The following is a 14,558-nucleotide window of genomic DNA, read 5'->3' as shown; positions in this document are numbered from 1 at the left end:
TTGGAACTAGATGATCTTTAAAGGTCCCTTCCAACCCAAACCATTCTATGATTCTATGATCAGGCATGGCGCTACTTTAATTCTTTGGACTGTGGTAGTGATGCTTGTCTGGAAACTATGCAAACAGGAAAATCTACAAAGCATGTGAGTTTGTTTTCCAGACTGTAGGTAATCTTGTTTGATTTTTTTAGTAGGTATTAGGTCTGCTACCCAAACCATTCTATGATTCTATGATCAGGCATGGCGCTACTTTAATTCTTTGGACTGTGGTAGTGATGCTTGTCTGGAAACTATGCAAACAGGAAAATCTACAAAGCATGTGAGTTTGTTTTCCAGACTGTAGGTAATCTTGTTTGATTTTTTTAGTAGGTATTAGGTCTGCTGGTGCTCTCCTTATTTTCAGTGAAAGGGGTACAAGTAATAGCTGTCTTGCTCAATGTCATGAATGACCAGTGAAATCAGCATTAGCTGTGAGAGCCATTTCCCTCATTGCATTAATTCTGGTGTGCAAGATTTCATTAAATACAAGAAAACAGACATTGACTGAGTATTGCAAAGCCTCTCCTAACTGCAGTTACTCCTTCTTGTCCTTTATTTATAAACTGAATCCATACTAGAACTATACATGTAGCAATTCACTTAAAAATTGACAGTAACCAATATCTTTGCAAACTCACAAATAAGAATGATTTTAGCCTCCAGAGAGGGAAAGGTTGTATTTCCCATTCTACAGGTGGAGGTTTGAAGCCCAAACCTTGCCTAGGGTCTCTGCTGTAAGAGCCAGGAACTGAAGTCAGATCTCCTGTACTCCAGCCCAACTGTAGGGCTATTCTCTAGTCTCTTATTCCTGCAAGCCATGACTCTATAAACATGATAAATAGACTGGTAGAAGTGTTTAGCATTGAATATTTCTAGAGTATAATCATTCTAGCCTCCTTTGGCAGCAGAAACATTACTCTTATGTCAAAGATGGGGAAACTGGGACACAGTGCTTTGTCCAAGCTTGTGGGACTGTTGGGATCAGAGTCCTACAGCTCTGGACTGTGGCTCCAGGTCAGTCCTATGAACTGTGTTGCCTGTCAGTGCTAGCTACTTCCAGTGAATTAAATAATAGCTTAGTGGAAGAGAAAATTAAGCAGTACTGACAAGGGAGACAAGATAGGCTTTTCAATAAGATTTGAGAATTGAGACAGAGTTGATTAGGTTTGTATTGCTGTGCGATCTAGAGATGCTAAACAACCAGCTATCCACAGGCATGGTGGTGGCAGTATTGACCAGATGGAATTGCTTCTCCTGAAATGCAGTAGCCCGTTAGTACTGCAGTGCTGCTTGGAGGGGGGGTGGGGTGGGGTGGCGTGGCGTTATTTTGTCATGGGAGGAAAGAAACAAACCTCTCTTTCTCTGACCCCCAAAATCTTAGGGAAACCTGTGTGCAACAACATGGTACTTGAATTTTCCTTGACTATTTTGCAAAGAAGACAGTGTCAGAGAAGCACATGGAGATACAGTGGAAAAGAGAAAGGTTATAGGTAACAACCCTACTATTATCCATACAATGAATACATCTATACTGTGAGGCTGCATCTATGTTGTGATGGGATGAATTGCAGGAAAGACAATGTTTGAGTGTGCTGAGCCCCAGGATGTGAGCGCTCCTGTCCCTGGCACAGGCTGTGTACCTTGGCTGTGGTTCAGATGTGCTGGATGGATGACAGACCAGGAGGCAAAGCAAGTGGCCTGTGCTGCCTCTTCAGGTCCTGTGGCTGCATGATGCTGGGGCAGATCAACTGCACTCAAGATTTCCCCTTCCAGAAAACTCTAGGGAATGTCAGACGACAACAGGGGAGAGTGATCTTGACAGTAGGTTGAGAACTGCAATGAGCTGACAGGCACGGTGAGAGAGAGACGAGGGTGTACAAACACCCACACACCAAACTTGCAAGACACAAGATGGAGAGGGAGGATTATGGATGCTGAAACTTTTTTGGAATACTAGTTTTCCAAGAACATCTACCTTTGCTATGATACTCCCTCTGCAATTACATTACTAATGTTTTGTTACGTGAAATGTAGTTCCAGCTGACTGACGTACTATATCAAACATAGTTCCAGCTGACTGACGTACTATATCAAACAAGGCACATCGTGAATTCGTGTGTCAGCCTGGTGAACTGAAGAGGAAAAAAAAATTCCACATTTCTGAAAACTATCTTTAAAAAAAAAAAATTAAACTCTACACAAACAAAAATACCAAACAAGCTGCCCTTACCAAAAGGCAAGGGTATGCTGTTGAGACAAGGTGGAGAGGGTCTAGATGAGGTGGAGAGGCTGATTTTATTCCCTGTCCTACAGAAGTCCTGAGGACAATGAAAAGCAGAGGTGGCAGCTGCTGCTCTGTACCCACACATGTGTCTGCCTGCCAGTTCTGCCTGACTTAATGGGGCACCTGGAGTCCAGGAGGATCACCTCATGATGAATCCTCTGCAGTTTGCATTAGGAAGTATCATCTGCAGCTCTGTTCCCCTCTACAGATTGCACTGTCACTCAGTAATGGCCCGGGTGGTGATAAGAGAGCTGAATAGAGCTGCATTGCTAGTGGAGATTTGCCTGCTCCTTTCCAAACTGAAAAAAGCACATTTTGTTGGAACGGAAGAGATTAGGGACTATTTACAAACATCACAGCTTCCAAGGTTTTGGAAAACCTTTCAACAAGTTTCTTTGGTTGCAGAAAGGTCTCTCAAAGCACCCTGCCTTTAGTGCTGTTGTAATCCTGTTTTCCCCCATGATGATTAACCTGCAGAGAGCAGAAATGCTCCTTGCTCTGCCCGCCTGCTGCCAGAGATGCTCCTGCTGACCAGGGGATAAGTGTGGGCTCTGGGAGCCCTGGCAATGGCTCTGCTTGGGGGACCTTGGGTAGCTGAGGGGGACATAGCATGTGGAGCTGGAGGCAGTCAGGGTACCAAAGGGTTTCTGGAAAATTAGCAGTATTTCGGGATGACTGGGCACAGTGGTGAATTTATAGGGCTCTTCTGCTGCCTCAGAAAGGAGCAGCAGAGAACCGGGGGTGAGGGGGGAAGTATCAGCATTGATTAAGCTGTCAGTTCTGCTAATGTCACTGTGGACACAGCCACTTTCCTTTTCTTTGCCAGCAGCAACTTAAATAATAAGATGCAGAGGGAGAAAGAGGGAGTGTCAGCACTGGGCTACTCACAGTGCTGTTGGCAGTATTTAGATGAGAAACTGGGGGTGTGATGGATGGCCATGATGCAAAGATACATGGTGATCAGTGCTCTAGAAACACAGGCAGATTAAGCAGGACTGTGCCTGACTAGTCTGAAGGTGACTCCACCAAGAGTCAGTTGCTAGATGCTAGTCAGTTTTTGTCCCCCACAAATAATATTTGTATTGAACTCAGCTGTGGATACAACGGTTCTTGCAAATATGTTGGCAGATGCTGCTTTCTCACTTTGGCCTAGATCTGCACGCTGTGCTGCTCACCGGGCTTTAGGGTTCACAGGCAGAGAAGAGCTTGTTTGGTCCTGATGAGATCGTGACGAGGAAAGTCAAACCTTCGAGCCTTGGCAGAGCTGTGAGTAGTCCAGTTGTCCTGCCTCCATGGCCCTAATCCTGCACCCTGTGTCCCCACTGATTAGCCATTGTATAGGCTGGCTGAATGGTACTCTTGTCACACCATGGTTTGAAGATAAACTCAATTCTCAAACTCTATAGGAGTCTTTTTCCAAATTTTACCTTTCTTCTGGCAGTCAAGGATGATCTATACAGCTCTAAGCATCTTGAGCTTCGTGACCTAGTGTAAGGCAGAGTGTGACTGGCTTGCCTGGGATGTACTTGCAAGCTGTTGTGAGATGGGATAGTCTTTGGCATCTTCATAGACACCAGTGAGGGCTGGAATGAATAGGGATAATCCCAAGGTAAGGAATGTGAACCATAGTGTTCATGCCCTGTACCTGTATCAGACCTGATGATTGAAACTAAGTCTTTTAGATCCACTGTTTTAACCCTAAACCCCTCCTTTATAGAAGGAGGAGGGGAATGTAGAAATAGTGTCTAGACTGGCTGCTGTATTGTGTGCATCACCATCAGCATGTGGGTCTGTACACTAAGAGTTCGTAAGTGTTTTTAACTGTAGTTAAGGACAGTGTCCACAAAATCTTGTATTTCACACAGCGGCTCTTAAGTCTTATGTTAGACTTCTGGGCTTGGATTTAGGCCTCATTCCATCCATTTTCATGGACAGATTCAGAGTAAGTGAAGCGTCTTTCTGATTTTATAAGCTTGATGTATATTGTATATAGTTAGCTGTGAGAGGCAGCTCTGAGAAGAATCATTCATATAAATACCCAGATATCATTATTTGGATCCACATCTCCCTGGTCATTGTGAAGAGGTGATCTTTTGACATCTTTTAGAACACCACATCAAGCTATTTCCAAGGAGGTTTCTGCATGGAAATGAGTATAAAGCTTTAGTTTTAATTTTGTAGGAGTTAAATTGAATGTTAATAACATCTCTGGCACTAGACTTCACAAATAGAATGTTATGGATATCTATCTAGTGTTTCCAATTAACCAGGGGCACTGTCTTTGCTGTCTGTTTCATGCAAGGACAAAAGTAATTTGTTAGGATAGCAAATTGCCTTCCATTTTTGCAAATTAGCATTAGAGCATCACTATAGAAGTAATCCATGCTATCTGGATTATGGCAATGAAATTGCTATAAACAAAAGCTGTTTTCTGAACTAATATTTAGAGAAGATGAGAGAGATATATACATGAGGGGCATTAGTAAATAGATTTCAGTATTTGTTTTTTTGAAAGAGGTTCTTTTTCTCCTGAAAGGGTAATGTACATCTATCTTGCAAGGAGTTTCCTTAGAGGGTTTAAATGAAGAGTGAAGCTTTAAGAACAAAGTGAAAATGGAAGAAGAAATATACTGCCATGGGAAACTCAAAAATGAGGCACTTGAGGTTTCAGAGAGTTATCATTAATCCCCTCCTGCCCCGAGGGCATTCCTGTGTGACCATCAAAATGACACACATGCAGCTGTCTGGCAGTTTGCCACATCTTTAGGTTTGATGGACTTTGCTCTGGGGATGGCTAAACCTCCAGCTGTTCAGAATGGCAGTTTGTTTTCCTTGACAAACATGCTCAGATGTTTATCTGACCTATCCAGTCCACAAAAGTAGATTATAAATTGTTTCAAATGTTTTTTTCAACACCTTTTCCTTACCAGAACCTGGAAACACAAGAGGCCATCAAAACCTGAAAGCCTGTCCCGCCTGAGCACTGCTTTACCGTTAGATTAGGATAAATGATTGTACTGGGGGCCTGCTAATATTGCTGTTGTACTCGTGGCTTAACAAAATGTGTAATAAGGTGCACCTTACTAATACGGGGGGAGGAAAACCCGGGCATATGTCTGTCTGGCTTGGTGGTAAGACTGCAAAGATCACATATGCCCCAGCACAGCACAAAGCAGTCCCTAGCTGGTTCCGTGGGCAGTACAGCTCATGCAGTTATGTGGCACAAGCATATACTTTGAAGGGTAAAAGGAGGTAAAAGGTGAGTCAGAAATATATTCCAGGAGGCAAAGTGAACTCTTCAAAGTGGGCAGGAGCTCAGTGGCAGAGCTGAGGGTGTGACAGAGGGGCATCAGCCAGGGGCTGGGGCTGGCGGCAAGGGCTCCTGGGAAGGCAAGTGTGTTTCTGTGTGCATGGCTGAGCCATCAGTGCCTGAAACGGTTTCATTCTGATCACCTCATCAACTTGGGAAATCTCTAAATGAAGAGATTTAGATCATTGAAAAACAGTTTAATAATACCTGACAAGATATTAGCATTGATTTTGAAAATGCTGCAGAGGTATGATAAAAGGGCAGATACGTGATAGATGACAGGGAACTGTATGAACCACTTGTTTGGCTTTGTTCGGTGTTGAGTAAAAGATGAGAGAGGGAGAAAAAAGGATCTAATAGTACCATGAATCTTAACAGTGTAAGACACACTCAGCCCACATACATTTCGGAGCCTCCCTTCCCATCCTATGCAGCAGCACACTGATACAGGGATGGTTACTAAGACAGTATCTGATGCCTGCAGGCAAAATGTTTATTTGCTTTCATGAAAAAAGTGAGCTGGAAGTACGGCTCATGAGCGCAAACTGGGAAAGAGGACAGATATTTCCAAAGCTACTGCCAATCCCCTTACATGGCCATGATTTGACTACTGCACTTACTCGAGAGGGACCCATGACTCAACACGTGAATGTGAACTGGTTTTGATTCATTATGACTTCTAAGCTCCAAAAATAACAGCCTTTCAAAAAATTTATTTTTAAAAAGTGACCGGGGGGGGATTTTAAAAAAACAACAACAAACAAACCCCTCTGAAATAACGGGAGCAGCTGTACATATTTCTTAGCAGTGAAAGAACTAAAATCCGGGTATTTTCTGACTCAGATAAAACTTAAGTTTCCCATGTGTACTCTTGAGACTATAAATTTGGAGAAAGACTGCTGCGAGAAGATGAAAGTTCCCTTGCCAGATGAGGACTTGACTCTTCTTGCTCAAATACACACACGTTTTCAAGATTATTTGCTTTGTGATAAACAGCTCTAAGTCCAGGTCTTTCAATCTCTTAACAAAACTCTTGAATGTATTAAATGCATGTGCAATAGACAGGAATCAGGGAAACTGAAACCTATTGTATGTCTGCCAAAAAGAATAGCACATCTGCAAAAAGAAATACCAAATTGGGAAACGTAGGCAGGAACACAGTAATTTCAGAGTACCTCGAGTAGATGCAGCATGACCTGCACTTGCAGAACTAGGCCTGGAGCCATGGCAAATCTGTCTCCAAAATGTTTGGCTATTCAGTTAGCACATTGGAAAATATTAAACATTTTGGATCTTCAGTTGTTTAGCTGACCAACATGTGGGTTTGAGGCTAGGTATTGCAGCAGCATGAAGTTCAGTCTGGTAAGTTGGGTAAAAAATGAAGCTATGGTATGATGGGAAGATGTTGATGCCCTCCTGAACTACCTGGTTCAAAGCTGGTGCCTCTGACTGTGGTATGGCTACACCCCAGGATAGACTGAAAGGATGTGGTTAGTCTTCTGTAGCAGGGTGGACCTCAACTTTGTCTTTGTGGTGTTTTTGTGGTATTCATTTGGCCCTCACTAGAGCAGGGCACTGAAGGGGTAGTTTTGCAAAATATAATTTACTCAGAGGTTCAAACTTTGTTTTGAATTTCCATCTGATTCAGAATTTTAAAGTAAATACCTAAAATGCAAATCAAACCTTTTGTATTTCAGGTAGAACAAAATTCAGACATAGACAAAAATACTAAAAAAAACCCCCAAGAACCAAACCATCAGTCTGGGTTCATCTGAAATTTTGTCTGCAGAGCTGGTAGCCAAGCTGAAATCAGTGTGTAGCAGTGCTCCAACTTGAAGGAAGGCTTTGGAGGAGGAAAGGGTGCACAGGCTGCTGTCTGCATGTCCCAGGGACAGAGCAGGGAAAGTAGGGTCCTAAGTGTGCGTCAGGAGTACAGGGAAAGCAACTATCCTTGGCCAAACTAAATCCCTGCTTTATGGCTTAATCTTTCTGCTGAATCACAGCTTTTGAAAGGAGCCATTCCCCTCCCACTGAAGTCACTGTGACCTGCTGCTGCGACTGATTTCACCCAGCGCAGGTGAGAGCAGAATCGATGGTATTACCTCTCCAGCATGGCAAGGCCTTTGCTCCTGTTCCCAGTGCTACCAGTAACACACAGACAAGTGCTGTATCATTTCTAAACGGCCCCCGCACCTGAAACTGGTGAGGTCAGTAGACTGCAAACAGGCAGGGGCACAATACAGTCAGAAATTCAGGGTTAACTGCATTAACCTGGGTCATGCTTGAACACGCTGATACCAGCCTTTCATAAGAGATCGAAGTTCTCAGGGCTCAGCTGGAGGATAAGGTCAGAAACCTTTTATTCTAGTTTTTAGAACTTCTGCCCCCAAACATACAGATGAAGTCCGTTCCCTCACTTAAAAGTTAATCTTGTGATAGCAATACCAATACAGTGGAGGAATACATGTCACTCAAATGGTATCACAGACTAATGTAGGCAACTGAGTATTTTCTAAAAAGCTGTAAAATGGTTAGTGTTTGCATGCACAACCTTTCTTTTGCTGGGAAAGATTTCAGCTTTTCAGATGAAAAAAAACACAGACAAAGATTGGCTGTGCTTGTAGCCTGCTAGCTCTCCTCTAGAGCTGGATGACTGTTCATAAAATGAAAGCAAACGCTCCAAACTGGCCTCATCTAAGCCACCCTGCATCACTTCTCTTATTTGTCAACTAATACACGGCCAGCTGTCTAGTTAGTGAAACAGAAGCATTAAATTAGAGAAATCATAGAAAATGGAGACTGGGAGGCCCCTTAAAGGTCACCTGGGCCATCTGGTGCCCTGCGGCAGGTTCAGCTTTACCTGCACCACTTCTCTCTGGTTTGCCTAACCTGTTTTCCAAAATCATCAGTGATGGAGATTCCAGAATTACACACCATTAGGTAAAAAGTAAAAGATGTGCTTCATGAAAAATACAACTCTTCAGCTAGTAGCTTCTCTCTATGAGGTTGATCTGATGTACAACACATCCACTGTGTGGTTTACTACTGCTTCAAGGAAACACGCTGATCCTTTGGGGACATGCAAATCTCAGCACTGGAAAATGGGAGATACATGCCAACTTTTGCCTGTAAGGTTGTTATTGGTAACGTGCATAGACGAATTTTGGCTAGATGGGATTTTTGGTCTAATGTACTTATGCGGTTGCCTTTAAGACCTTAATTGTAACAAATGCGATTAGCCTACAATTCTCCAAGAGAGGCTGCACTGTGACAGGGATGGGAGTGTTTGCTTCCAACCTACACAGGCCAGACAGCACACATCCTAGCAGAGGATGTTGCTGACCCACTGGCTGCTTGCTTTAATGAACGTACCAGGGCTGTTTAGTCTGTACAGTGATGAAGCATGGCCATAACCCTTTATACATCCCATCTGCACTCTTTTTAACTGTCCTCAGCCTCTCCCAACATACATAATTTCAGAGTTTACAGGAAAGTTACTTTATTGCTTTCATGTTTCTTTCACTGTTTCGCTATTTCCCAGGCACGTACTGAGAAGCTCTCGTGTAGTGCCCTATTAGTGATTTCATTGAGACTACTCAGCTCTTTCTTTGCCTACCCAAGGCATAAGGTAAACCGGACTGAACTCTGTGTTTGGTGCATCCTCCTCTTCTTTTTCTTCTACTTTTCATCCTTGAGCGCACTTTTTTATGGAGAGGGTCAAAATGCCTCCCAAAAGGGCCCACCCCCAGGCTCAGTGCCGCAGTCATTAGGAGGTTGCCACATGTTCCTCCGAGCCTCTTCCCCACTTCAGGTCTGGTTACTTCTCCCCAGCACCTATTGGGAATGGCACCAAATTGCTTCCTGCAACCTAGCATCCTACCAGTGCTATCAAGCTGGCACCCTCATAGTGTTCAAACCAGTCAGTGCTGGAGTAACAGAAACATGTAAGCATACTGTCAGCACATTATAGATTTTTTTTTTTTTTTTTTAAATATCAAATGTCCACATCTTAATCCCAGTCAAATTAATCGAACTCCTAAACACTTTTGTAGGGACTGCAAGTGGGTGGAAAGGAAGAATGTTTGTAAATGGATGAGATAAAACAGTGGGAAGAGGTTTCTACAGAAGAGGCAATTCAGAGCTAATCCCAGGCTCTGCTGCATGGCAGTGTCTCTGAATGCCCTCTCATTTACTGATGAAGAGCAATCGACTCTTGAACGTTACCATTTATGCTGTTTCTGAATTGTACTATTTATAATATGTTTTAAACATTTTTTCCAAATCTGTGTACTTCACAGAAGATGGGGGACAAACTGGCAATGGAAAGGAGCAATGGTAAACTAGTTAATAGGCCTAACTGTCATTTTTATTCAGCCTGTATGTGTAAAGTTTTTTAAAGTAGTTTTAAGGAAAATGAGAATCAATCCTCTTGAACTTACGCTGTTTTATACAGTCTAAAGAGCTAGCACAGAGCTTGTATTCCCTTATTCAGTTCATGGAATATAAACCAGAGAATATTAAAATTTTTAAAATAATTCCGAATCTGCTCCACTTAACACTGGGAAAATCCATGATTCCAGTGACAGAAAGAAAGTAACAATATAAAACTTGTTTACCCATATCAGGTACTGCAGGTTTTACGATCAATTCCTGACTTACCAACAGCTTTCTATATCAGTTGGACTTTCTTCATAGCCTCATATTCCAGTATTTTCCTAGCCTGAAGCTTCCTAATTTGCAAGATATAGCCTGATGTTGACCATACAAAACAAGCTCTTCTCTGGTAGATCAAAACTCCCTGTGCCCAGCAGAGTAGACACATATATGTTACTTGCTTCCTAACCCAGGACTCCTAGAGTTTCACTTTTTGGCCTCACTTAAGAAGCATTAAAATTAGAGAAGGATGCAAGTCAAAAGATTTGAGGCTCTGAGGGGTTGCACTGAAGTCTGGGTGTTTGTTGTTTGTTTGGTTTTTTTCCTGGGTGTTTTTTTTTTTTTTCTTTCTTTGAACGTTATCCAAAGTACTTGAATGTGGTGGAATTAGAGACAATGCCGAATTGCTGGCCTAACACTTGTTATCTTTTTCTCCCTATGACTTATCCTCCTGTTTGGTAATTGCTCGTTTGAGTAGATTTGGTTGAGTGCAGCTTTTAAATCCCTCTCGGAATGAGGCACCAAAGAGAGAGCTGTGGAAGAAGAAATTAAAAGGAGAAATTCCTGGGGGCAGAGAAATTGAGCTAAAATCCTACTCTCACACTCAGAACTTTCACAGATGCTTTTTAATGTCTGCACATGTATTCAAAAGAACCAAATATCTATCAGAGGGTTACCTTTGCCAGTATTTCTCAACAAATCATCAGAAGCTTTGGATATGCAAGAAACACTGGACATTTTCCCCACTTTTTTAAACATCACAGTATAATCAGAAATAAATAGATTACTGTTGGTTTCAACATAGCTTCATACTGTCCAGAAATACGGTGGCAGAAAAACCTTTTAGGTAAAATCAGAAATTTTATTAAGAAACAACAACTGAAACACTTTCTTTGTTAAGAATAATTAGCAGTTCATAAGACTCTTGCCTTTCAAAATCTCTGCTTTGATTCCTGTCAGATGCAGAGGCAGTGATATATGACATGACATTCATCAACTAACTCTCAACATAAAAACATGTGATGATTTTTCTCTAATTGAGGGGATGGGAAAGCAAACTTTTTTTTTTTTAAATGAGCTTGAGAAATAATTTAAATGGCTGTCAAATATCCAGCAGTGATTAGTAGACAACTGGATGGAAGATTTTCAAATTCAGTTTTTGCCCGTTCCCAATGTTTTTCTTTTGAAAGTATTTTACTTTCTGACATTTCAGATGTTACTTATGTGAATATTTTTTCCCTGTTTTTAAGGTATCTCCTGTTCAAATTTGCCTGCACTGACTTCACTATGCCATTTTGACAGCTTTCTTTGGGACCAGTCAGCTCTTCTGCACTGTATTCCAATTGAGAGGTTTCAAAGTAGTTTTGTTTTATTTTTGGTCTTCCTGTGACTATCGAGTATTGTGCTGGCTTGTTTTTTTCTAGTTGGCTGCTCTAGCATTTCTTTCTCTTTATTCTCCACTGAATCCCAGCACATTTTTATTTTACAGGTGGATATTGTTTTGTGTATTATTCTTTGCATATTATTTTTCTTAGCCTCTGGATTCTACAATTAGCATGATTCTGTCTTTTTATTTTGGAAATCCAGCTAGAGTAACTTAGGGCAAAATGTGAGGAGCAGAGGGACTTGTGAGTATGAATTGTTCACAGCAGAAATCCAAGGTCTGTGCTCTAGCTGAGAGTTCAGGAGAGAAGGGGTGACTGGTCCTACTTCACCTCGAGTACCTCGATGTGGCTTTAATGACTGCAGTAGGTTATTTCCATGTGTCCAAAACCTGCCCCTTCAGGTTTTACACAGGCTGTGGGCAGCATTTCAAGCTATGCAAAAAGAGAAACTGAAAAGCCAGTAGAAATACTCACTGGTATAAGTGAGTTTAAAATCAGTCTGTGAAAATAACTGTACAAGTTAATAATGGTCCTACATCCCTGTTTCTTTGTCTGTATCAGTGGTTCAAGGTTATAAACATAACCCAGGCCTGTCTTCTGGGTTTGCTCCTGACACAGGACTTTCTCTTCCCATGTTACCACTCTGATAGCTTAGAAGTGAGACTGCCTCTGTTTCTGTCTCAGTGCAGTGTATGAAAAGCAAACATCTGCAGCAAGAAGCATATTGGAGGCCTTGGTGGAAGAGGGAGGATGTACTTTGGAAAAACAGATGTTCAAAGAAGCCATAGCTGCTGCTTTGCGCAGAGTTACTCAGCTCTCTGGGCATGGATTTGACAACATAAATGCAGTTTAACTCAGTGTTTCCATGAAACCAATGAACTGACAGTCATACTTTGAGGTCTGGTACTGCCATGTAGAAACTTCCATCAACTTTAGTGAACATTTTGCTATTGAAAGGGATGAATAAAGCCAGCACATTTGATTTATTATCTGTCCTATGCTGCTGTGTAAGTAAGAGCAAGACACTTGCAAGCACTGTATGAACACCTGGTCAGGGAAGGTCCCTGCCCCAAGAAGCTTTGGGTTTACATAGGAGAGGAGGTCAGGCAGGAGGAGAATGGGAGAAGCCAGAGGTAATGTGACCAACAGAAAGATAATTCATATGTCCCCAGTTCAAGGTTGTCTCTCTCTAACACCCTTGCAGAGCTAATGTCCTCTCATAAGTTACATGCCCTTTATGCACCAAAATGCAATGCTGCTTTCTGGTACTTCACAACGTGAGGGAGCATAGTGTCTGGTCTATGTGAACAGAAGAAGAAAGTAATCTAAAAAGTTTGTAGATTATACAAAATATTTTGGGCAAATGTTCATTCTATTTCATATATGAACCTACTTTGTGGTCTCTGACCTGCAATTGTTTGCTATCAATATTTTCCTAGAAAACTTTTAAATAGACGTAAGATTGAATGACCAGCAAACTAGTAAATAACAATGATTTATTTTTTGGCAGTTGAATCTGGAAACCTGGCTCTGAAAACCACGCTAATGCAGCTGGAGACCAAAAACATACCATAGTTGTGCATGCAAAACTAATGTAACTTAAGGTTTGATTTTAGAAGTATTCATTGAACAGTACAGAAAAAACCTCCATCTCAGTAAATTTCAAGATTCTTAAAAGATAATTTAGAAAACAGAATACAGGGTGTCAAGAATATTTAGTCTTTTATTGCCTGCTCTTCATGTACATGTGGAGTCTTCACCCTTTTCTTCTCTAAACTGAAATATTTGCTACCTTTGTACAACACAATAAACAAGACTATTTTCATCCACCTCACTGCCAGATATGACACCCTATGAGTAAAAGATCTGCATGTCATCAAATCCTGTACTGAGTGGTTTTCCTTTAAAGACACCATTTTCAATTTATCTCAAAGTCCAGCTTAGGTCTGAGTATCTCTTTTATGTCGGTACCACCAAATTGTATCAACATTATAGGATTATGAAGTGGGATCACTTACCCTGCCAACTCTGGCTTCACATTGATACTTCCAGCAGAGCAGGTGCTATATTTTATTAGTTACAGAGATTCATTGTGCATCCAGAAACTGCCCTCTGCACCCTGCTTTTATAATAGGATTCAATACAGCTGAGCAAATACAACCTCTGCAATATATATGAAATACAGGAAGATAATAGGAGCAGGATGAACTCTCTGACTAGGTATAGTGTGCACAGTGAATCAGAAATACAGAGATGCTTTACAAGATGGGGAAAAAGGAGGAGGGAAAATGTGTTTAAGGTCTGCCATGAAGGCCTAGGAAATGCTGCTTAAAGGATTTCTGTCCTAACCAACTCTGTAATCCTTACCTAAAGGCCTGAACACAGTTACAACTTCAGTATATTTCCATGCCAGACTTTAGTTAAATTCTTAACATTGCAGTCAAATAGGGGAAAAAAAACAAAACAAATCTAACGTACTAGTTGTTAGTAACCTCCGAATAACGAACTGACAGCAATTCCCCAGCCCAAACAGCTTAATCCATTTGTTTCTACTTACCTCCATTTGTCTCTTGGATATTTAAAGCAAAGGCTCATTTTATCCTGCAGATTTGGTGCTGCTGCTCAGTATTATCTTGCCTGATCATAAAAAGGCTCCTGACCAAAAGGAAGAGGAAAGCAATACGTAAAACAAACACAGAAGCCCAAGAGGAAAGCTACACCCTAAAGACCAGCACTAATAGCAACTGCGAGACAGGGAAAGAGAGAACACTCCCAGTTACTAACTTTTTCCATTGATACATCTGTTACAAAACAATTTTGCTGCAAACTTCTCTTCCTCCTTGCAAGCAATGTTTTGCTGTATGTGTAGACCTCAGATAAAGTACAT

General features: G+C 41.6%; 1 protein-coding gene across 1 annotated transcript in view; it reads right to left on the bottom strand.

Moving 5' to 3' along the window:
- LOC103906180 (calcium-activated potassium channel subunit beta-2) overlaps positions 1 to 14,283 on the bottom strand; it is a 160,728-nt gene extending 146,445 nt beyond the window's left edge. The window contains exon 1 of the mRNA XM_009288035.2: positions 14,229 to 14,283. Within this exon, the coding sequence (XP_009286310.2) occupies positions 14,229 to 14,266 (38 nt within the window). The 5' untranslated portion in view covers positions 14,267 to 14,283. The remainder of the gene's footprint in view (positions 1 to 14,228) is intronic.
- Positions 14,284 to 14,558: the final 275 nt, after the last annotated feature.

This window comes from Aptenodytes forsteri, unplaced genomic scaffold (assembly GCF_000699145.1).
Source record: "Aptenodytes forsteri isolate BGI_AS27 unplaced genomic scaffold, ASM69914v1 Scaffold72, whole genome shotgun sequence".
NCBI classification, from domain to species: domain Eukaryota; kingdom Metazoa; phylum Chordata; class Aves; order Sphenisciformes; family Spheniscidae; genus Aptenodytes; species Aptenodytes forsteri.
The sequence above is the reverse complement of the archived record's forward strand: the minus strand, read 5'-3'. Positions and strand labels throughout refer to the sequence as shown.